This window comes from Neomonachus schauinslandi, chromosome 5 (genome assembly GCF_002201575.2).
Source record: "Neomonachus schauinslandi chromosome 5, ASM220157v2, whole genome shotgun sequence".
In the NCBI taxonomy this organism is placed as follows: domain Eukaryota; kingdom Metazoa; phylum Chordata; class Mammalia; order Carnivora; family Phocidae; genus Neomonachus; species Neomonachus schauinslandi.
The window spans coordinates 123,879,852-123,902,395 of record NC_058407.1 but is presented as its reverse complement, the minus strand read 5'-3'; the positions used below and the strand labels follow the sequence as shown (position 1 = coordinate 123,902,395).

General features: G+C 36.7%; 1 protein-coding gene across 1 annotated transcript in view; it reads left to right on the top strand.

The window, feature by feature from the left end:
- Positions 1–17,485, top strand: part of HSPA14 (heat shock protein family A (Hsp70) member 14) — a 37,700-nt gene extending 20,215 nt beyond the window's left edge. Inside the window, exons 11-14 of the mRNA XM_021696692.1 lie at positions 13,002–13,214; positions 13,636–13,809; positions 16,119–16,189; positions 17,035–17,485. Of these exons, the coding sequence (XP_021552367.1) occupies positions 13,002–13,214; positions 13,636–13,809; positions 16,119–16,189; positions 17,035–17,113 (537 nt within the window). The 3' untranslated portion in view covers positions 17,114–17,485. The remainder of the gene's footprint in view (positions 1–13,001; positions 13,215–13,635; positions 13,810–16,118; positions 16,190–17,034) is intronic.
- The last annotated feature ends 5,059 nt before the right edge of the window (positions 17,486–22,544 follow it).

Below are 22,544 nucleotides of genomic sequence, written 5' to 3'. Positions count from 1 at the left end.
GTCTGGTTTCTGGCCTTCTGAGAGCAGGAGCATCAGGGTTCCTGTTCCTGTGTGCACTTTCCCTATTCCACCTGCTTTCAGCACCATGCCCACTCCTGCCCCGTGCTGTAGCATTGTGCCCACATCCCATAACTGGTCCAAACCTCCAACCCTGAGTGTGGGAGAAGGTGCTGCTGGCCCCCTGTCTGGGTGAGGGGAGGGCTCTGGGGAGTCCAGTCACTCTGTATATCCTCTCTACCAGTCACCCTGCTTTCACGTCTCAGCTTCAGCCTCCCTTCTTGTGGTGCTTGGTGCTTCCAAGGCCTGAGCCACCCTGGGATTCTGTGTATGTCAGACCACCTTGCTTTCTCTTTGGTTATCTCAAACTTTATCTGCCTTAAGACAGTTACCTCTCTTTTCCAGAATTTGTTGAAATCTCAAACTCAAGATCTCATTCCCATTTATTTTGCCCTCATGCACTTATATCTTAAATTTCTTTACTGTCAGTTTAGCAGGCTTATTATGGAAGAGCACATAGATAAGTTGATGTGATTAATCCCTCCGTTTTAACCAAGCTCCCAGACTCTACAGCTGTAGTTTTAATAGCTGCATGGTATTTGATTGTATTGACATACCATAATTAATAAAACCAATTATTGTAATTGTGTAGGTTGTTTTGATTTTATAAAAAGCAGTCTTGGGGCACCTGGGTGGCTCAGTCATTAAGCGTCTGCCTTCGGCTCAGGGCATGATCCCAGGGTCCTGGGATCGAGCCCTCCATCAGGCTCCCTGCTCAGCGGGAAGACTGCTTCTCCCTTTCCCACTCCCCCTGCTTGTGTTCCTGCTCTCGCTATCTCTCTCTCTGTCAAATAAAATAAATAAAATCTTTAAAAAAAAAAATCAGTCTTTGTGGCTTTGTGAACATCCTTAATTTCCTTAGAATAAAATTTAGTAAATCCCAGATTTCAAAACTTTTAATATTTATTGCCATATTGCTCACCAGAAAACAATTTACTTTCTGAGTAGGTGTAAACCTTCATTATTAACATAGCAATTTTTAAAAATTCTCTTTATTCATACTTCTTTTTCCAGAGAGCTTTAGAATCATTTCTTCAACTTCTTACATAAAATCCCATTGTAATTTTGTTAGTTGCATTAAGACTGTAAAATAATTTGGGATGGTGTAGTAACTTTACAGTATTTTGTTTTCCTGACCATGAAGTTGATAATCTCTCTGTTCAGATCTTCTTTAATACTTTTAGTTACGTGTTTTTTTAGTATTTACATTAAATTATTGCTATATGTGCTGTCAGATTTATGGCTATTGTGAATGAGATGTCATTTATACTTTTATTTTCTAATTTGTTTTCACCGATAAATGGAATACTTACAGAATTTTGCTTATTTATCTTATATTTTGCCATTTTTTTAAAAGATTTTATTTATTAATCTGAGAGAGAGAGCACGAGCAGGGTGAGGGGCAGAGAGAGGGAGAAGCTGACTCCATGCCAACCAGGGAGCCCAATGAAGGGCTCGATCCCAGGACCCTTGGACCCTGGGTTAAGGCAGACTGAGCCACCCAGGCGCCCCTATATTTTTGCCATTCCAGGAATTCTTGGTATTAATAAGTTTTCATGGAGTCTTCTGAATTTCCTAGGAATGCATTTGAATTAATTTACTAATTAATCCACAACTAATTATTGAGCACGCCTATTCCTGTGCAAGCAGGTTCTAGGCACTTGGGATACAACACTGAATGTAACGAAGTCTTGGCCTTCATAGAACTTGCGTTCCAGTAGGGATATTCAGGTAATGTATAAAGGAACATACAAATAAAATAAGGCCCAGTTATGATAACTGTTATGAAGAAAACTAAAGCAGGATAAGGTCATAGCTAGTGACAGAGGGTGATTTTTCCAATAAGAGACCCATGTAAGGAGGTGGCTTTTGATGAGAGACCTGAAAGAAGTAGAGGAACCGGCTGTGTGCTGTCTGCCAGTTTTCCAGGCGGAGGGAACAGTGACGTGCAAGAAGCTTGCTGTGTTTGAGGGGCAGCAGGGAGGGTAGTGGGTGGGACTGAGTGGACCAGGGAGAGAGTGGTAAGGGAGCTAGGGACCGGATCAGAGCACAGCATGGATGCCTCTGGCTGCAGGGGCAGCAGTACAGTGTGGTTGGGCACGTGAGTCCGGACTGTAGGAGAGCGTTCTGAGCTGGAGGTCTACGGTCGTCAGTGCCTGTGTGCCCCGTAGAGCCATGCCTGCATGAAAGAGAGCCACAACAGAGAATAGGCCTCAGGACGGGGCGCAGGGCCTCTGCGCACTTACAGGCCGGTTTGGGACTAGCCAGTGAGGAAACGTGAGAACCAGGAGACAAGGAAAACTGTGCTTAGGGAGGGCAAGATCAGCTGCCCTGTGATCACCAGCAGGTGAGGCCTGAGGACTGACCGCTGGGCTTGGCAAGGTGCAGGTGCCTGCCCATAGCGGTGTTAGTGGAGTTACGGAGAGAACGCGCTACTGGAGTGAATTTAATAAATTGAATAGAAGGTAGGATCATGGACACAACGAGTACAGAGAACTGTCTCGAGAAGCTTTGCTATAAGGGCAGCAGGAGAATGGGGTGGTAGTTGGGGTGGGCCGTGAGGGTTACACATGAGTGGTCTCAAATATGTATTCCTCACTTTTTTATATATATTTGGTTGCCTTGGTCAGAACTTCCTTCTGTTCTCTTTTTTAGAGGAATATGTTATTAGTCTTTCAACAAAAAATGTGATTACTGCTAATTGGGTTGAAATAGTTTGGGCGCCTGGGTGGCTCAGTCGGCTAAGCGTCTGCCTTCAACTCAGGGCATGATCCCAGGGTCCTGGGATCAAGTCCCACATCGGGCTCCCTGCTCAGTGGGGAGCCTGCTTCTCCCTCTGCCTGCTCCCCCTGCTTGTGCTTGCTCAGTCTCTCTCTCTCTGACAAATAAAATCTGAAAAAAAAAAAGAGAGATTCTCTTTCCCATATTGAGCATTCTCTTTTCCTAACATTTCCTGTGTTAATATGAAATAGGTGCTGAGTCTTTACAGCTGTATTTTCTGGACACCTGCAAGGCAGTCTTAGGGTTTCCTTTATATTTGTCTTAAAGTTGTGTGATAAATTATTGATAATTTCCTGATGTGGAACAGTATTCCTGAGATAGACCTCATTTGGTTATGAAGAATTATTCTTTTAATATATTAATTTTCTGTGATAATTTATTTATTGTTTTCACCTTATTTACGTGGGTTAGCAGGAAGGAGTAGATGGTGTATTTCAGGCTTCTCTACCTTAACCATATTGTCTGAACAAAGTAACCCCTTTTGATATCAGATGCTTTAAAAGAGAATCGTTCTGCTTTTTGGTTTCGTTGGTCTAAGAAGTGCCTTAGTGGGACACCTAGGTGGCTTGGTTGGTTAAACGTCTGCCTTCGGCTCAGGTCATGATCTCAGGGTCCTGGGATCAAGCCCCATGTCGGGCTCCCTGCTCAGTGGGTAGCCTGCTTCTCACTCTTCCTCTCCCACTGCCCCTCTCCCCCTGCTCGTGTTCTCTCTCTCTCGTCTCAAATAAATAAAATCTTAAAAAAAAAGAAAAGAAAAAAGAAGTGCCTTAGCTACTGGCCTTCCAACTCATTCTCTCATCCCTGCGTGATAAGTTGTCCGTGGCATTTCCTGAACCATTGCTTATCAGTAGGGCCCCAACGCTTCTATTTAGGGACAGTGAGAAGCATATGGGTGAGTCTCAAGCATTGTTCAAATAAGAAGCATATTAAAAGCTGGAGGCACAGCTTGGTCCTTTTCTCATCTTTCCTGCTCCTACCTCCCTTCTTTTTCAGTCTAGGAGCATGACCTGCTCCTTCCTTAATAGTCTACCTTGTCCAAGGTTGTAACTTTATAAGCAGAGGCTACTTCTCTCTCTCTCTCTTTAAAAAAAAAACTCCTGAGACATGCTCAAAGAAATAAGAGCATTATTCCTTTTTGACTCAAATGCTTGAACTTAGAATGACAAAATATCACAATATATCTGATTCATTTACTCAGAATAATACCTTCTAAACCAAAACTTCCAGTACTTTACTTTATTCCAACATAATATAATCATACACAGTGTACCTCAGAAAGAGGTTAATATTACCTTCCTTTTCTTCGTAGCCTGAGGCACCGTGTGGGAGAAGTTACAGGCTCTAGCAGTTACTTATAGGGGCCAGGCGTGAACGTGAGTAAAGTTGTCAGGTATAGGAAAACACAGCTGTCAAAAAATATCAATCTGGGGTGCCTGGATTGCTCAGTCATTAAGTGTCTGCCTTTCACTCAGGCCATGGTCCCAGGGCCCTGGGATCGAGCCCCGCATCGGGCTCCCTGCTCGGCGGGAAGCCTGCTTCTCCCTCTCCCACTTCCCTGCTTGGGTTCCCTCTCTCACTGTCTCTCTCTGTCAAATAAATCAATAAAATCTAAAAAACAAAATATCAGTCTGAACCCAGTGTAAAAATACAAATATCTGATAGTGGAGGTTACATTTTAAATTCCAGCTTGAAAAAAATAGCAAATTGACAAATAGAAATATTTAATAATTAATGTTTCTTTCACAACTAATTTCTCCAGATTTGGAACCTGAAACCCCTTTTCTTCTGTTCCACAATGTCAGTGTCAGATCTTACATTTTGAGTTGTTTGGTGTAGAATTCAGCCTTAAATCCTTTAGAGGGACGCCTGGGTGGCTCAGTCTGTTAAGCGTCTGCCTTTGGCTCAGGTCATGATCCCACGGTCCTGGGATCAAGCCCTGTGTTGGGCTCCCCACTCAGCAGGGAGTCTGCCTCTCACTCTGCCCCTCCCCTGCTCATGCTCACTGTCTCTCTCTCAAATAAAATCTTTTTTAAAAAATTTATTTAAAACCCTTAAACTAGAAGTAATATTTCATTTTTTTCATTTTCATCATGAAAAATATCTACTCACAAAATAGGTTTCTCTAGGGGTGCCTCAATGGCTTGGTTGGTTAAGCATCTGACTTCAGCTCAGGACATGATCTCAGCAGGGATCTGCTTGTCCCTCTCCCTGTCCCTCTGCCCCGCCCCCAATTTGTGCTCATGCGCATGCTTTCTCTCTCTGCCAGATAAATAAGACCTTTAAAAAAATAGGTTTCTCTAAACAAGGACAGACCCTTTGTACAGTGGTTTTTAAATATATATTCAACATACCTACTCCAAAGACACATGTAGAATTCTAAAATGAATCTTTAACCACATAATGTGGGAATATGATTTTAGATATGATTTACATGTCTGTAAATTAAGTTCAACATAAGAAAATGTGCCAGATCCCTTGTCAAGTGAGTTTCCAAAGTATTCATTTCATTTCTCTAAAAGTGAGCAGGTCACATCTTTTACAGGGACAGACTATTGGTAGTATTTACGCAGAATATAATGTCAGTCAGAAAGACAGCATTTGATCCATCACACCTGATGCACCACTGCTGAGATTTTTCCCACAGATGATATGAAAAAAAGTCCATTTCTTTCTACACATAAACTATATGAATATTTTAAGTACCACACCACAGTTACGCTGCCAGGCAGCCACGTAAGACAGCAGGTTGAGTGTACCGTGCCATTCTTCAAAAAGGAAATAGATTCCCCATTTTCCCTGAAACACATAATCCTTTTGGTCTTTCTCTCATTTTCCTACTAGATTGAGAGATGGGTTTAGAGAGTTTGAAAAGTTTCACATTAAAATCTCTGCTGTAAGCAAAGCAAGAGTAAATATGTGATTATAAATGGCAAGTGACCACTGGCTGGTGTGAGGGGCACAGGAGGTAGTGGTGGGCCTGCCACGTACAGACAGGAGCTGTCCTAGTCCAAAAGGGGTAGCAGCTGCCCACTTAAACTGCCTTTCAGGGATGCAGGCTAGTGCTACTGAAGCCTTTGACTTTTTAAGAGACTCTCAAATAGGGACTTGGAATAAAACTTTTTACTGTTTACTTTGAATTGGTTTTATATTTGCATAATTCAAAATGCAAAAGCTTCCCCCCCACCCAATCTTTTTCCCTCCCTGGAGGTAACTAATATTACTGATTTTCTGTGAGTCCTTCTAGAGATATTTTTACATAGTGTTTGATTTTTTTCTTTTTTTAATTTACTGTTTAAATGTTAGTAACTAATTCAGAACTTGTAAGATTTCTGTGTAAGGAGACAAAACATTTTGCATGAAAAAAAAACATTTTGCATGATAAAATTTGCAAGTTGCTACTTTGCAACCTTTGTTCCAGAGGGTTTTGTTTTATTGGTGTTTGTTTTTGTGGTTTTGTCCCTGGGTTATCAGATGCTTATAAGATGAATTTAATATCTTTTCATCTTCTTAAGTATTCTGTGGATATTCTCTGTTCCTCAGAAGTTCTAAAGAAACTTTCATGATTTCTCTTTACTGCTTCAATCTTGAATTTAAGTATTTTGTAGACCTATTCCATGATGATTTCTTAAATTCTTAACAGTTGACTTTGTATAATCTTATAATTTTTAATTTTTGTGTTTCTTTTGATATTAAAATTTAAAAGTATAGAGAAATTTTTGAAATCTGGACAGTTTCTCTTATTTATTTTTTGCTTTTTGAATTTCCTTTTCCTTTCCTAGGTTTGACAGTTTTTTGTGTGTGTGTTTGTTTTTTTGCTCCAACTCCTGCCACTACTGTCCCCCAAAAAACTTTTAAAATTTTTTTTTAAGTCATGTTTTTTTTCTTTTCTAATTGGTTTATTTCTGATTTTCTCCTTATTTCTTCCAGTCTTTCCAGGACACTTCCATTATTTTTCTAAATTCTTACATTGAATGCCAATTTATTTTTTCATTTATTTTTTGCCCTAGTAAAAAAATTGACTAGTTTCACTTCTTAATAGCTTTGGTTTTATTCCATAAGCTTTGACAGATTTTATTGTTTTCTTTATTTTTAAAATAATCTGTAATGTTTTTCCTTTTTGTTGTTTAGATTCATGTTTTTCATACCCAAGTAGTTAAGGTGATTTGATTTTTTTAACAACAGTTTTATGACATTGCTGTGAAAGTTATATTTGAAAAGCCTTTGTAAGACAAGTTATTTATATTCAAAATATGTATATTCTATTAAAATTTAAATCACAAAAGAAATCTCATACTACAGACTAGACCGTTTAAAGAATTTATTTAAATTAAAACTTGGTGGTTACTGTCAGCATTAATGGTAACACATTGTTAGTATTTTTTTTACTTTTTTAAATGAAAATTCCAAAAGCCAAGATTTTCTAGTTTTTTATTTTTTTGTTTTGTTTGTTTTTGCATAGCATCACTTAATTGCTTTTTAATAAAGCTTTTTGATGTTGAATATGAGAAATTTGAAAGGGCATATTCTACTTTTTTCTCATACTTACATAGGATCATAAAATTTTAAAGAAGACTTTTAGTTTTACTTACCTCCAAAACAGACCTTTTAGGGAGTAGTCTTAGGGAACTTTGCCAGGGCAAACCTGCTTTTCTTTTTTTCTTTGTTTCACTCAGTTGATGTTCCCCATGCTCTCACCTGAAGATCGGTATGGTATTACTCCTCATTTCACACCTAATGTTAAAGGGGCCTAGTTTTCATCAGTTGATCCTTTTCTCTAACATACTGAGCTTTGAGAACATCCATAAAGAGACTGTGAAATAAGAAGTAATTACTGATGATTTCCCTTCCTGGGCTACCTATTTATTAAATATTCTGTGTACCTATGGAGATGTAAGTGTTAAATGTATGAATTAGGAAATTAAGGTCTTCATAAAGGAGCAGTTTTATTCAGCTTTATTCAGTTGTAATTGACAAATACAATTGTAAGATATTTATAGTGTACAGGTAAGATTTGATATATGTATACATTGTGATAGGATTCCCACCATGGAGTTAATTAACATATCCGTCACCCATATTTTTACCTTTTTGGATCAGAGGTGAAAACACTTAAGTTTGCTTTCTTAGCAAATCTCAATTACACAGTACAATATTATCAACTATAGTCACCATGTTATACTTTAGATCCTCAGACCTTATTCACTTAACAGCTGAAATTTTGTACCCTTTTACCAACCTCTCCCTATTTTCCCCACTGCTTAGCTCCAAACACTTTTCTACTTTCTGTTTCTATGAGTTTGACATTTTTTTTTTTTAGATTCCACATATAAGTGACACCATGCAGTATTTGTCTTTCTCTGTCTAGCTTATTTCACCTTGCATAATGCCTTCCGGATTCATTCATGTTGTGGCAAATGACAGGATTTCCTTCTTTTTTAAGACTGAATAATACTGCATTGTGTTTATATATATGCCACATCTTTATTCATTAATCCATCAACAGACACAGGATATTTCCATATGTTGGGTATTGTGAATAATGCTGTAATGAACATGAGAGTACACATATTTCTTGAGATAGTGACTTCATTTCCTTTGAATATATACTCAGAAGTGGGATTGCTGGATCATATGGCAATTCTATTTTTAATTTCTTGAGGGATTTCCGTACTGTTTTCCACAGTGGCTCTATCATTTTACATTCCCAACGGTATACAAGGGTTCCCTTTTGTCTGTATTTTTGCCAGTACATGCTATCTCTTGTGTTTTTGATGAGAGCCACCCTAACGAGTGTGAGGCAATATCTCATTGTGGTTTTGATTTGCATTTGCCTTATTAGTGATGATGAGCATCTTTTCATGTGTCTGTTAGCCACCTGTATATCTTCTTCAGAAAAATGTCTATTTAAGTCCTTCATCCATTTTTTAATTACGTTGTTTGGTTTTTGGCTTTTGAGTTTATGGCTTCCTTGTATATTTTGCATATTAACCCCTTTTCAGATATGTAGTTTGCAAATATTTTTTCCCTTTTTACAGGTTGCCTTTTCATTTTGTTGATGGTTTCCTTTGTTATTCAGTAGCTTTTTAGTTTGATGTTATTTATTTTTGGTTTTATTGTCTTTGTTTCAGGTGTCAAATCCAAAAAATCACTACTAAGACCAATGTCAAGGAGCTTGCAATCCTATGTTTTCTTCTATGAGTTTTACAGTTTCAGGTCTTAATTCAAGTCTTCAATTTGAGTTGATTTTTGTATATGGTATAACATAATGGTACAGTTTTATTCTTTTCCCTGTGAATATCCACTTTTCCCCATACCACTTACTTACTGTTGTATATTCTTGGTTCCTTTGTTGAAAATTAATTGACCATTTATGTGTGGGCTCTTTTCTGGCCTCTCTATTCTGTTGATCTGTGTGTCTGCTTCTATGTCAATACCATTCTGTTCTGATTACTATAGCTTTGTAATATATTTTGAAATCAGGAAGTGTGATGCTCCAACCTTCTTCTTTCTTAGGATTGCTTTGGCTATTTTGGGTCTTCTGTGGTTCCATATGGATTTTAGGGTTGTCTTTTCTATTTCTATGGAAAATGCCATTGGAATTTTGATAGGATTGCATTGAATCTCTAGATCACTTTAGGTAGTGTTTTAACAATATTAATTCTTCCAGTCCATGAACATGGGTATCTTTCAACTTACTCATGTCTTCTTCAATTTCTTTCATCAATATGTTTATAGTTTTCAGTGTATACATCGTTCACCTCCTTGGTTAAATTTATTCCTAAGTATTTTATTCTTTTTATTGCTATTGTGAGTAGATTGTCTTCTTAATTTCTCTTTCCAATAATTTGTTGTTAGTGTACAAAAAATAATTTAAAGTAATTTTTGATAAGTATGAACTTACTCTTACCATTTTGCTAATTTTGTTTTGTAGTTCATGTGTTCCTTTCTTCCTTCTTCCTTTGTGATTTGATGGGTTTTTTGTATAGTAATGTGCTTTGATATCTTTATCTTTTGTTGTATATACTATTGGTTTTTGCTTTATGGTTACATGAAGCTTATATAAAACATGTTATAGTTATAATAGCCTATTTGAGACATAACAGCTTAACTTTGAACACATACAGAAGCTCTACATTTTTATACTCCTCCTCTCCACACTTTATGTTTTTGATGTCACAATTTACATCTTTTTGTATTCAGTTTTCATTCATTAATTATTGTAGTTATTTTTAATATTTTTTTCTTTTAACCTTTATACCAAAGTTATAAGTGACTCAACCCCCACCATTACAATATTAGAGTATGCTGAATTTAACTACAGTTGACCTGTGAACAACACAGGTTGAATTGAGCAGATCTGCTCATAAATGGATTTTTTATCAATAAATACAATAAAGTGCTGTAAATGGATTTTCTATTCTTCATGATTTTCTTTCTTTTTTTTTTTTAAGATTTATTTATTTGACAGAGAGAGACAAAGCGAGAGAAGCAACACAAGCAGGGGGAGTGGGAGAGGGAGAAGCAGGCTTCCCGCCAAGCAGGGAGCCTGATGCAGGGCTCGATCCTAGCACCCCGGGTTCATGACCTGAGCCAAAGGCAGATGCTTAACGACTGAGCCACCCAGGCGCCCCTTCATGATTTTCTTAATAACACTTTTTTCTCAAGCTTACTTTATTGTAAGAATACAGTATATAATATAACATGTAAAATATGTGTTTATTGATTGTGTTATTGGTAACACAATAACTGGTCAACAGTAAGTTATTAGTAGTTAAGTTTTGGGGTAGTCAGAACTTATACATGGATTTTCAACCATGCAGGGAATCAGTGTTCCTGACCTTTGAATTATTCAAGGGTCAGCTGTATATATTTACGTTTACCAGTGTGTTTTATAGTTTCATACGTTTTCAGGTTATTAATTAGCATCCTTTTGTTTCAACTTGAAGAACTCCCTTGAACATTGTTTATAAGGCTAGTCTGGTAAACTCCATCAGCTTTCGTTTGTCTGTGAAACACGTTATCTCTCCATCAGTTTTTCAGGACAGTATTCTTGGCTGACAGGTTTTTTCTTTCAGCACTTAGAATATCTCACATCTGGTTTGCAAGATTGCTGTTGAAATATCTGCTCATCATCTTATGAGAGGGTCCCTTGTATGTAACAGGTTGCTTTTCTCTTGCTGCCTTTAAGATTCTCTCTGTCTTTAACTTTTGACACATTTTTGGGGGGAGGGCAGGAGGGTGGGCAGGGGGAAAGGGAAAGTGAGAATCTTAAGCAGGCTCCATGCCCAGCGATGAGCCTGATGCAGGGCTCAGTCTCATGACCCTGAGATCATGACCTGAGCTGAAATCAAGAGGGATGCTTAACCGACTGAACCACCCATGTGCCCCATTGACACTTTAATTATAATGTGTCTCAGTGTCGGTCTCTTTATTCATCTTACTTGGTAATTTTCGGGCTTACTAGATCTGGATTTCTGTTTCTTTCCCCAGGTTAGGTAAGTTTTCAGGCATTATTTCTTTTAATATACTTTCTGCCCCTTTTTTTCTTTCTCTTCTTCTGCTAGGACCTCTATAATATGTATATTAGTATACTTACTGTTGTCCTATAAGTCCCTTAAGCTATCTTAATTCTTTTTCATTCTTTCTTCTTTTTGCTCCTCTGTTTAGATGAATTCCTCTGTCCTCTCAGTTCACGAATCCTTTCTTTTCCTTCATTTAATGTGCTGTTTAACCTCTGTGCTGAATTTTTCAGTTCAGTTATTACATTCTTCAGTTCTGTGATTTCTGTTTGGTAGTTTTTTATATTTTCTATCTCTTTGTTGAAATTCTCACTTTATTCACACATTACTCTCCTGACTTCAGCAAGCAGCTTTATTACTGTTACTTTAAACTGTATTGGGAAAATCACTTATCTTTGTCTCATTAAGATTGGTTTTTGAGGATTTATTTTGTTATTTTTGTTTGGAACATATATATATATATATATATATATATATGTTCCAAACAAAATTATATATATTCCAAACAAATATATATATAGAGAGAGAGAGAGACTCTCCATGTTGATTTCTGTGCATTACATATAACTGCCACATCTTCCAGTCTTGACACACTGGTCTTACATAAGAAATTAACTTTGTCAATCACCCCAGTCCCAAGCTCCTGGTTGCCTCTCAAACCTTTATGCCTAAGCTGCCATCTTTGTTCTTAGTGGCTCTCAGTAGTTGAGAGTGTGCCAAGACCATCAGTATCCCAAAGAGGAGGATTGCAGTCAGCACCTAGATACAAGCTGATTGGAAGCCAGACTCTCAAGCAGCAGCTGGGAAAGTATGCAGTCAAACCTCTTCCAGGGATAAACTGGGAAATGGGCATTTTTGCCTGGCTCCCTCTATGCTGAGACTAGGTGTATAGCCACTGGGCCGGGGATGCTCCTTAACCATTTAAAAACTGCCTCTTTGTTTGTGATAGTCCTATGGGACTCATGAATGCCAGTCCCTTTGATCATCAGAGCTAGGTGATTTGGAGCCCCATTCCCTCAGGTGGCAGCCATAAATGCTGGGGCACTTGTGTGGACAAGCTCATAAAGGAGCAATTTTATATGAAAATCTTCAGAGACAACATATTTAACCAGATGGACCAAGAGCTTAAAATGTAGTTTTGTAAAACATCTTTTTCCTCAGAAAATTCAGTGTTCTTCCATGGTAAAGACAAAAATCTGTGGCATAGTTTTCACATAGATTGCTTATATTCATTTTGTCACAAAAATGCTGTACGATTTATGTAATCATTTCTTTTACAAGTGTTGGAATAGGACAAAGTATTAATATATTATTTCCTATTCAAATGCCTATTTATGGTTAAGCCTCCTATGCCCAGTATTAATCACAAGCCACATTGTGGCTATATTGTATTTTCTACTGTGTGGTGAGATCTCTTCATTTTAAGTTTTGTTTTTATGAGTAAAGAATATGTTAAATACTTAAAATGTGTTAAATATATATTTATATATATATGGTAACTACAACATAAAATAATATGTTAAAATGGGGCTTCCTATATTTTACCATTACATGCGGTAAGGATGGCTGAACTTATAACACTTAATTTTGAGAAATGGCCATTGTTCTAAAAGTAAAAAACTGAAAATTATTTTTATTTTCTAGGTTGTCCTTTGTGGAGGGTCTTCTCGAATCCCAAGGCTACAGCAACTGATTAAAGATCTTTTCCCAACTGTTGAGCTTCTGAATTCTATCCCTCCTGATGAGGTCATCCCTATTGGTGCAGCTATAGAAGCAGGGATTCTTATTGGGAAAGAAAACCTTTTAGTGGAAAACTCCCTTAAGATAGAGTGTTCAGCCAAAGATATTTTAGTTAAGGTAGGCTTAGCTTTTCTTTACTTTTCCATAAAAGTAGCATAGACTCATTGCCATAAGTTCTTATATGTACCATGGTTTTACAGTGAAACTTTATATATTGGTAAAAATTTTAAATTTTTACATTTACATATAGATTTATAATTTTACATTTAATGAGTTTCTCATTTTCTTTCAGTTAGTATTTATCTAACATGTTAATTTCTTATAATTTTAATCATAAGCTTCAAATAGAGATAGAGAGATACATGTTTCAATTTATTTTTAAATGAAGTAGGTTGGGATTAAGGATCACTTCTGTTTTCTTCTCTTTGCCTATCTAGTTTCTAGATTATCAACAAGGATTAAGTATTATATTTATTATAGGAGTAACTTTGTAATGATAGATATCAAAGGATATGCATATTATTTTTCTGCTTATTAGGAAGTCGATGAATCAGGAGCCAACAGTTTCACAGTACTGTTCCCATCAGGAACTCCTTTGCCAGCTCGAAGACAACACACATTACAAGCCCCCGCAAGTATATCTTCAGTATGCCTTGAACTCTATGAGTCTGAGGGGAAAAACTCTGCAAAAGAAGAAGACAAATTTGCACAGGTGAATACATAAATTTGGCAATGAACTAGTCATGTGAAACTGTTTAGCTTTTCCTTCTTCATTAGACTCAGTTTAATATCAATTAATATAAATGTATATAAGACATCTATCTAACACATTTTTATGAATGGATTACTTCTACTTACTTTTAAAAAAGAAAAGAAATAAGCAATTTTAATTTGAAAGAGTTACAGGAAAATAAAAACAAAATACAATATGTATTTTTTTCTGTTTGTCTTTGTGCTCTCTACCCTCCTTGGTAAAATGTAAGTGGCAGGGAAAATGACATTTTTTAGTTTTATGCCAAGTGCTATACCAGGCAACTTACAAATATCGCAAAATGCCATGAGATAGACAGTATTAGGTTCATTTCATAGATAATTGAGAAACAGGCTCATGGTAGTAAACACCGTATTTTCCTTGAGCTAAGATTTATCCTCAGTTGGTTTTACTCCTGGGCCGTTGCCGCCTCTCATACAGGATACCTTTACTTTTTCAAAATACCACATTTCTATTTCATACTATAGAGTCCTTTGCATCCTTTAAAAGGAATGAAGTGGAGCCACTTTATTTGCTTAGAAACATGCCCAAGAAATATAATTACAGTAAAACACATATACAGGGACTACAGAGCCGTATTTACAGTATGATGTCATTTGTGTTTAAATAAAAAGTTTGAAGAGCATGGGTGTGTGTGAGGGAGGTAGTGTTTGGGTAGGTGTGTGTATATAAATATCCATGCATGGATACAGAAAATATCTATAAGTATTAGCACTATATTTAGAAAACTTAACATTTTACTTTTTAACACTTTGTACTGAATTTCTAACAAAGAGCACAGGACATGAGCATGAAATACTTTTTTTTTTTTTTTTTTTTTTTTTAAAGATTTTATTTATTTATTTGACAGAGAAAGACACAGCGAGAGAGGGAACACAAGCAGGGGGAGTGGGAGAGGGAGAAGCAGACTCCCTGCCAAGCAGGGAGCCCGATGCGGGACTCGATCCAGGGACTCCAGGATCATGACCTGAGCCGAAGGCAGTCGCTTAACCAACTGAGCCACCCAGGCGCCCGAGCATGAAATACTTTTATAGTGAAAATAAAATAAATGTAGGTCACCAAAGGGAATGCATAGTATCTTCAGCTTTATATCTGTTTTCTAATTCAACAAAAGAATAATGAAAACACACACATAAAACCTATTTGGGCTCCACCTCAAACATCTTAGAATCTAGGGGAATAGGGCTCCTTCAACTACTAAAGTTGAAGATGTTTCTGTTGTGGATTACTATATAAGCACTTTTTTGTGTACTCTATTCCTGAACTCACTTGGCTGCCTTAGCATTCCCTTAGCTTCTCTCTCTTGTACATTTATCACCTTTTCTCTTCATATACTACTCCGAAACTCTGCAGCTACTGTCACCATATCCTAACTTACAGATGCCAGAAGGAGAAGAGTTAGTCACCTAATACTGAATTTAGAAGATACTCTTTTAGAGATCCCATCTGTTCTAATCTCTGTGTTTTACAATGTGTAAACCAAGGTACTTAGTGCTTGCCTAAGATCATAAGACTTGATACTGGCAAAATCTGAAAAGTCACTTCTAAACTTGGTTTATTGGTATACCTTTCTTTAGGAAACTAAAGAATTTTTTGGTAAATTCATTAGTATCTTTTTTTTTTTTCTTTTTTTAAGATTTTATTTATTTGACAGAGACAGCAAGAGAGGGAACACAAGCAGGGGGCTGGGAGAGGGAGAAACAGGCTTCCCGCCGAGCAGGGAGCCTGATGTGGGGCTCTTTCCCAGGACCCTGAGATCATGACCTGAGCCGAAGGCATACACTTAATGACTGAGCCACCCAGGCACCCCTCATTAGTATCTCTTACGTACAAATGTAATCTTAGTTGTACAAAAGAATTTGTCATCATGTGTTTCTTTAAATTGGTTTTCCAAGTGTATTTAAAATATTGGAGTTTTTAAAAGTATATATAGAAGTATATGCCAAAATGTAATTTACATGTTACTGGTAATGGCTTAATTACCAAAAAGAAAAGCAGTCTTTATTTTCTGAGACAAAGTATACTTCATAATCTACGATATGTTTAAGAGGAACAAATCTATTAGTTATATGCTCTCCTAGAGGAGACAGTTCCATTAAGAAAGCTTAATCCTATTCTCTGAAAACTGCCCTATTTTAAAAGATTTGTTTCAGTAATAAGTAAGATTTGGTGCATTGGAATAACTGTTGCATCAGTTTATTAATATATCAAAGTACTGAATCATCTTTATATTATTTTTGCATAAACAGGTTGTACTCCAGGATCTAGATAAAAAAGAAAATGGATTACGTGATATATTAGCTGTTCTTACTATGAAAAGGTACAAAATTAAACTACTTCTGATGTTCAGAAAATTCACTGTGAGGCTTGACCTTTTTTTGTCAGTTTATTGATTTCTTCACACATTGCCATTCTAGGAAAATCGTGTATTAAAGCTTGCAAAGATTTTATCAGTGAGTTACATTTTTTGCCCTACAAAATTGCTATATTTTACAAAGAAAGTGTATCTCAAATCATTTGCATTCTGAATTTTTTACGAACTCTAATTGTGTGGTCAGCCTAAAAAACTGGTCCATGAAGTTTGAGATACAATTTTTATCAATCTTAAATAAAATCTTCTCAGGTTTACATAATTGATATTATTTGTCCTATGAAAGGATAAGTTTATTTCAGTATTGCTACAGAAAATCTTTAGGAAATAAATTACTAATTAAATCCAGCTATTACCACTCCACTAATAACCGGCCATCTATAGGACTATGTCTTGCAAGTAAATCATTTCCAAATTAACTTTAGGGACAATTCATTCCATAACCATACTTAGCAAGAATGTCAAATTCATTAGAGTAGTTTTGCCTTGGCCTAGGCTTGAAGATGGCATGATGCATCTTCAGTGTGCATAAGGTCTTAAACTTGAGATCTTGATCATCATGGTTTTCAAGGAATACAACTTTTGTGTCACTGGTCTAGGAAGAAATTTTTAAGAATAGCTACCTAATTATAGCACATGATACTTAAGTTTAGACACTGAAATTGTATTACTTCTTTATCTTAATACTCTCAAAAATTAAAATTATCTTGTTACTCAAAGTCCTCAAATAATTTCTTAAGAACTTTCTGCTTTTATGAAAAGAGCTTATGAAATGTTATTGTTTGTTTGTTTAGGGATGGATCTTTACATGTGACGTGCACAGATCAAGAGACTGGAAAATGTGAAGCAATTACTATTGAAGTGGCGTCTTAGTGTTCTAGAGAAACCAGGAATTTTTTAGAACTAGACTGTCAATATTATTTGGTTTTGTTTACAAGTGATGTTTATATTAAAATACTTTTTGAATGAATTGTATATGTTTCTATTAAAATACAATATATTGGTAAGTGTTGCAACCTTTTTTTGTTTTCCATTTAAGATGGGAAATATAAGGTCCTTTATTAGTGGGAATTATAAGGAACTTTTTCTATCATGAAGCTATTTAGAATTAAATTGAGTGCATTGAAGGAAATTTTACTGGAAATTTAACTGTGTTTTTAAAAAATTTCTGTTCTATAACTTCAAATTTAAAGAAATCTTACTCTTATTAAATAGAAACTAGGAACAATTTATAAGTTTTTGATATTAAATGAAGAAAATTGGAGAACCATGTGCAAAGTAAGATACCATTTTTGCTTAAAAGAAAAAGTAAATTCATAAACTCAACAATTGTATATAGATATGTGTGTGACAAGCATAGAAAATAAAAGTCTAGAAGGCTGCCCACCAAACTTGTAACAGTGGCCTTTTTGTGGACAGAAATATAGGGTGGCACTTTCACTTTTCCTTTTTACAATTTTTTTAGTGTGATTTTTTTTTCCAACAAACATATTTTATCTTTTGAAATTAAAAGGTCTTTTTTATTTTGAAGAGAGGGCTAGCCACATTCTGTTCATCAGAGGGCACTCACCAGTGCATTGAGATACTCAGTGGATAACTAATGAAAAGCTTATTCACTAGCTAAGACAAGACAACTAATCTGTGTATATTGAAAAGAGAGCTGGAAGGTGAGCAGTGCATATCAGGTTCTATTATCAAGAGAGGATTTTTCATTCATTTCTCTCCTTGGTTCCCAGAAGACTGGAGAAGAGGAAATACCTTTACCAATGGTAAAATTAAAACTTGTACTGTTTTTATCTTGTTCAGGCTTTGTGGATGTGCTTTATTCATTATAGTTGATTTTTATGGAGCTCGGTGGCAGTAATATTCTATTTCTAAAGATACAGAAGCCAAACTTACATTTTTTCATAATTATTCTGTACCAGATTGACAGAATCAAAAAGAGTTCAGATATGATTCTGAGTCCACAAAGAAGCAGACTCAAAGTCATCCCTTTTGATTAAGGCTGAGTACTTAGTTATTTTTTAGGTTCTTTTCCAGTTATAAAAACTTTGAAATCAATTAAATAAATATAAATTAAATGTTTTCAGAAAATAGGAAAGTAGCATCTGAACTAGTTGAACTGCTTTCATTTGTGCTTTGGAAAGTGCTTTAGGATTTTATTTCGTAGTTACTATTAGCTCTTTAAACTAGATCAGGCACTGGGAAACTCTAGCCAGTGTGTCAGTTCTATGCCATTCCTATTTTTGTAAATAAAATTTAATTAGAATATAGCCAGGCTCACTGGTATCTGTATTGTTTGTGGCTGTTTTCACACTGTAATGGCAGTGAGTAGTTGCAACAGAGACTCTGTGGCCCACAAACTTTAAAATATTTACTGTCTGGCTCTTTACAGAAAATGTCAACCCCTGAAGTAGATCAGTGAAACCTGTAGAATAAAATATCAAAAGGATTTATTCAAGAATTTTCTTTTCTTCCATGTCTATGTAATAATTTACTTACTTGACTGCTTTTTCCAGTAGATTAGTAAGTATTGTGAGAGCAGAGACGCTGTTAGTCACCATTATGTCCCAGGCCCCAGAACATTACCTGATCATAGGTGTTCAGTCAGTGTCTATCGAATTAAGTGCATTACATGGAAGAAAAAATAAGTCATCTTTGTATTCTACAGAACAATGGCCAGTAAGTACATCTTTTGCATATTTTGTGATTTCTTTAGAAACACAATAAAGAAGGAAAGGAATACCACTGCTTCTGGCTTTATTAGTCAGCTTTGCATGATTTTTTCCCCAAACATATCAAATCTGAAATTGTCACCAAAGGTGCTCTGTTGCCTAATGAAATGTTCTCCAAATTGTCTTGCATCCTCATGTGACAAGTTTTTTTCTTCTGAATTTGGGGAGGGTTTGCCAATTAACTTTTCTTGTGTTTTACTTTTTCAAGGTAAAAACAGCTTCAACATTCTTCTAATTATAAAATGATACACATTCATTATAAAATTAAAATTGCAAAAGAAAGGGGTGCCTGGGTGGCTCAGTCGGTTAATCATCCAACTCTTGATTTCGACTCAGGTCATGATCTTAAGGGCCGTGAGATTGAGCCCCATGTTAGGCTCTGAGCTCAGTGGGGAGTCTGCTTGAGATTCTCTTTCTCCTTCTCCTTCTCCCTCTGCCCCTTCCCCTGCTCAGCATGCATGTGCACCCTCCTTTCTCTCTCTCTCAAATCTTTTTAAAATTAAAAAAAAAAAAATTGCAAAAGAAGAAAATCTAAAACACCCTATATTCTACCACCTAGAGTTAACAACTTAAGATATTTTTGATGAACATCTTGATGATCTTTTCATACACTCACCAATTATCTTTGCAGTGTCCAAATACTTAAAAGAGGGGTGCCTGGGTGGCCCAGTCGATTAAGCGTCTGCTGTTGGCTCAGGTCGTGATCCAGGGTCCTGGGATCAAGCTCCACATCAGGCAAGCAGGGAGCCTGTTTCTCCCTCTCCCACTGCCCCTCTCCCTGCTTGTGCTCTCTCTCGCTCTTTAAAAAAAAATTTTAAAACATTTGCACTTTTACCAGTAAAGGAAGAGATTATGTCAAACTATAATTTTGCCTATCTACATGTCTGATACTGTCCAAAGGACAGAGCCAAATACACAGATAGAAATAAATTCCTATATATAATACTGTGAAAGTCTTGGGAGGACACAACATACTTGTCATCACAAAGCTGTTATATGTGTAAGAGCTTTTAAAGATTAAAAAAAAATGTAGCAGCACAAAACAAATTCTGTGGGAAAATGTCAGGATTTCTAAAGTAACAGTGAGTAACCATGTAACATTTATAACAATACCACTGTTTGCTTTAATTCTTTATCTCATTTTATTTTATTTTATTTTATTTTTTTTTAAAGATTTTATTTATTTATTTGACAGAGAGAGACATAGCGAGAGAGGGAACACAAGCAGGGGGAGGGGGAGAGGGAGAAGCAGACTCCCCGCCGAGCAGGGAGCCCGATGTGGGACTCGATCCCGGGACTCCAGGATCATGACCTGAGCCGAAGGCAGTCGCTCAACCGACCGAGCCACCCAGGCGCCCCCTTTATCTCATTTTAAATTGTAACGTCACCATAACTCTGAGTAGTTGTAATATGCAAAGAGTAATCTAGCCTCTATTATTTGTGTTCTACATGTAAAAACAGAAATAGATTCAGAGAAGTTAAATAGTTTATCCAAGAACTGACAGTGTGAATTTTGAACTAATACTCATATGCTTTTTTTGTAAACAATTTTTCTTAATTGCTTACTATTCTAAACACTTTATGTGCATTATTTCATTTAAATTCACATTGTCCATTCTATTCCCTGCCTCTTGAAGAACATTCAAATGAAACAGGAGACACCCCAAGGGTCTCCAGAAATCATATTTGCAGAGGTCTTTATGGGAAAAAACGGGGGTGGAGGCATTTCTGTATGTTTCCCTTGAGGCCAGTGATGTATGCGTCTGGCTTTTGATTTCCTTCTCCATTTATAGCCAGGATTTACCAAGATCCTCAAACTTTTTAGTCTCAGGACTCTTTTACACTCTTAAAAATTATTGAGAACCTAAAGAGCTTTTATTTATATTGGGTTTTGTTTTTGTTTTTTTAGATTTTATTTATTTGAGATTAGAATGAGACAGAGCAAACATGAATGGGGGTGGGGAGAGACAGAGGGAGAGGGAGAAGCAGGCTCTCCACTGAGCAGGGAGCCCGACGTGGGGCTCAATCCCAGGACCCTGGGATCATGACCTGAGCCGAAGGCAGATGCTTAACCAACTGAGCCACCCAGGTGCCCCTATATTGGTTTTATATATATACATATATAGTTATAGTTATTTACCATATAGAAGTTAAAACCAACACTTTTTTTTTTTCTGCCACAGACACTCTCTGTTGTTGGCTATACAAAGGTGCATATTGGGTATGTGTGTGGGGTGAATTTGGGTTCCCCCCAGGAGTCATAGCTGTTGCAGTAAATATTTTGCCTCTGGTTTCACTATCACTCCTTCACCTCCTCATCCGTTGAACCATCCTCCTTCCTTTTGTAACTTGTAGTCCCTTTGACTCATATTTTCCCTTCCTCCTTCCTATGTGAAATTTCGCTATCAGTCTCAAGCTCTTGTTACTGGGCATGTTGGGGAGATCCAAGGATAACTTGGGGCCAAGGGCCTGGCATGGATCTGGTTTTTCACGGAAGATCAGAACCATCCTCAGAAGTCAGGCCATGGAGAAGATGGGAGGGAACTTTCTAGAACAAACTTCCCTGAGTTACAGGTGACTATTACAGTAGTATGTTTCCCCCTTGTCTCCTGAATGTTTTGAAAAATGTTACCCTACCCTGGGTTAGACCTAAAACCAAGAGATTTTTAAAATCACTCGCTTTTTAAATAAAAAAAATTACATGTTAAGTAACATTTTTATGAAAGATAACTTTTCAAAAACAAAAAAAGATTTAGTAGTAAGTGTGGTATTATGTTTTTTCAAATCTCTTTAATGTCTGTCTTGAGAAGACAGCTCTGTTCTGTTTCTTCATTCAATCTATTACAATATCCAAGTTGTGTATCCTCTGAAAAACTTCACTCTATACTTGTGAGAGGAGAGTAAAGAAGTCAGAAAACATCTTGATATTATTATGTAAAGTTTTGAACTTATGAGCCTCCTGAAAGGTCTCGGGGTCCCTATACCATACTTTGAGAGCTGCTGGTTTAGATAGTTACACAGTATACCTGTTGAAGAGACAAGGTCTCCTCTATCCCCTGGAATTAATGGGGTTGAAGACGAAAGACAACGGAAACAGTTGATTTACAAGAGTCTAATTCATTCTGTAAATTTTTACTGAAACTGATCAAGACCCAAAAAACACAGACAAGATAAATACAAATGTTGGGAAGTGCATTTAGTGCCAAGGAGAGAGAATGGAAGACAGGAGTTACCTTCTTTAGATAGGGTGACCAGGAGAGGCCTCTGAGGAAGTGGAAGAAGCGGAGACCCAAGCAATAAGAATATAGCCATGTGAAGAGAGAGCAGCTTCTCCTCTAGGAAGTAATTACAGTTGCCTTCAGATATTTATGTACTTGCTCGTTTATTATCTGCTTCTTCCACTAGGATATGAGTTCTATGCGGATGGGGTCTTTTTCTTTCCTGTCTACTTTTAGCACCTCATACATTGCCTGGCACATACGAGATACACCATAAAAGATTTCTGAATGGGTGGAAAAGATCCTAGAGAACAGTGAGGAAAGAGGAGAGTGGCACAAAGTAAGGTCAGG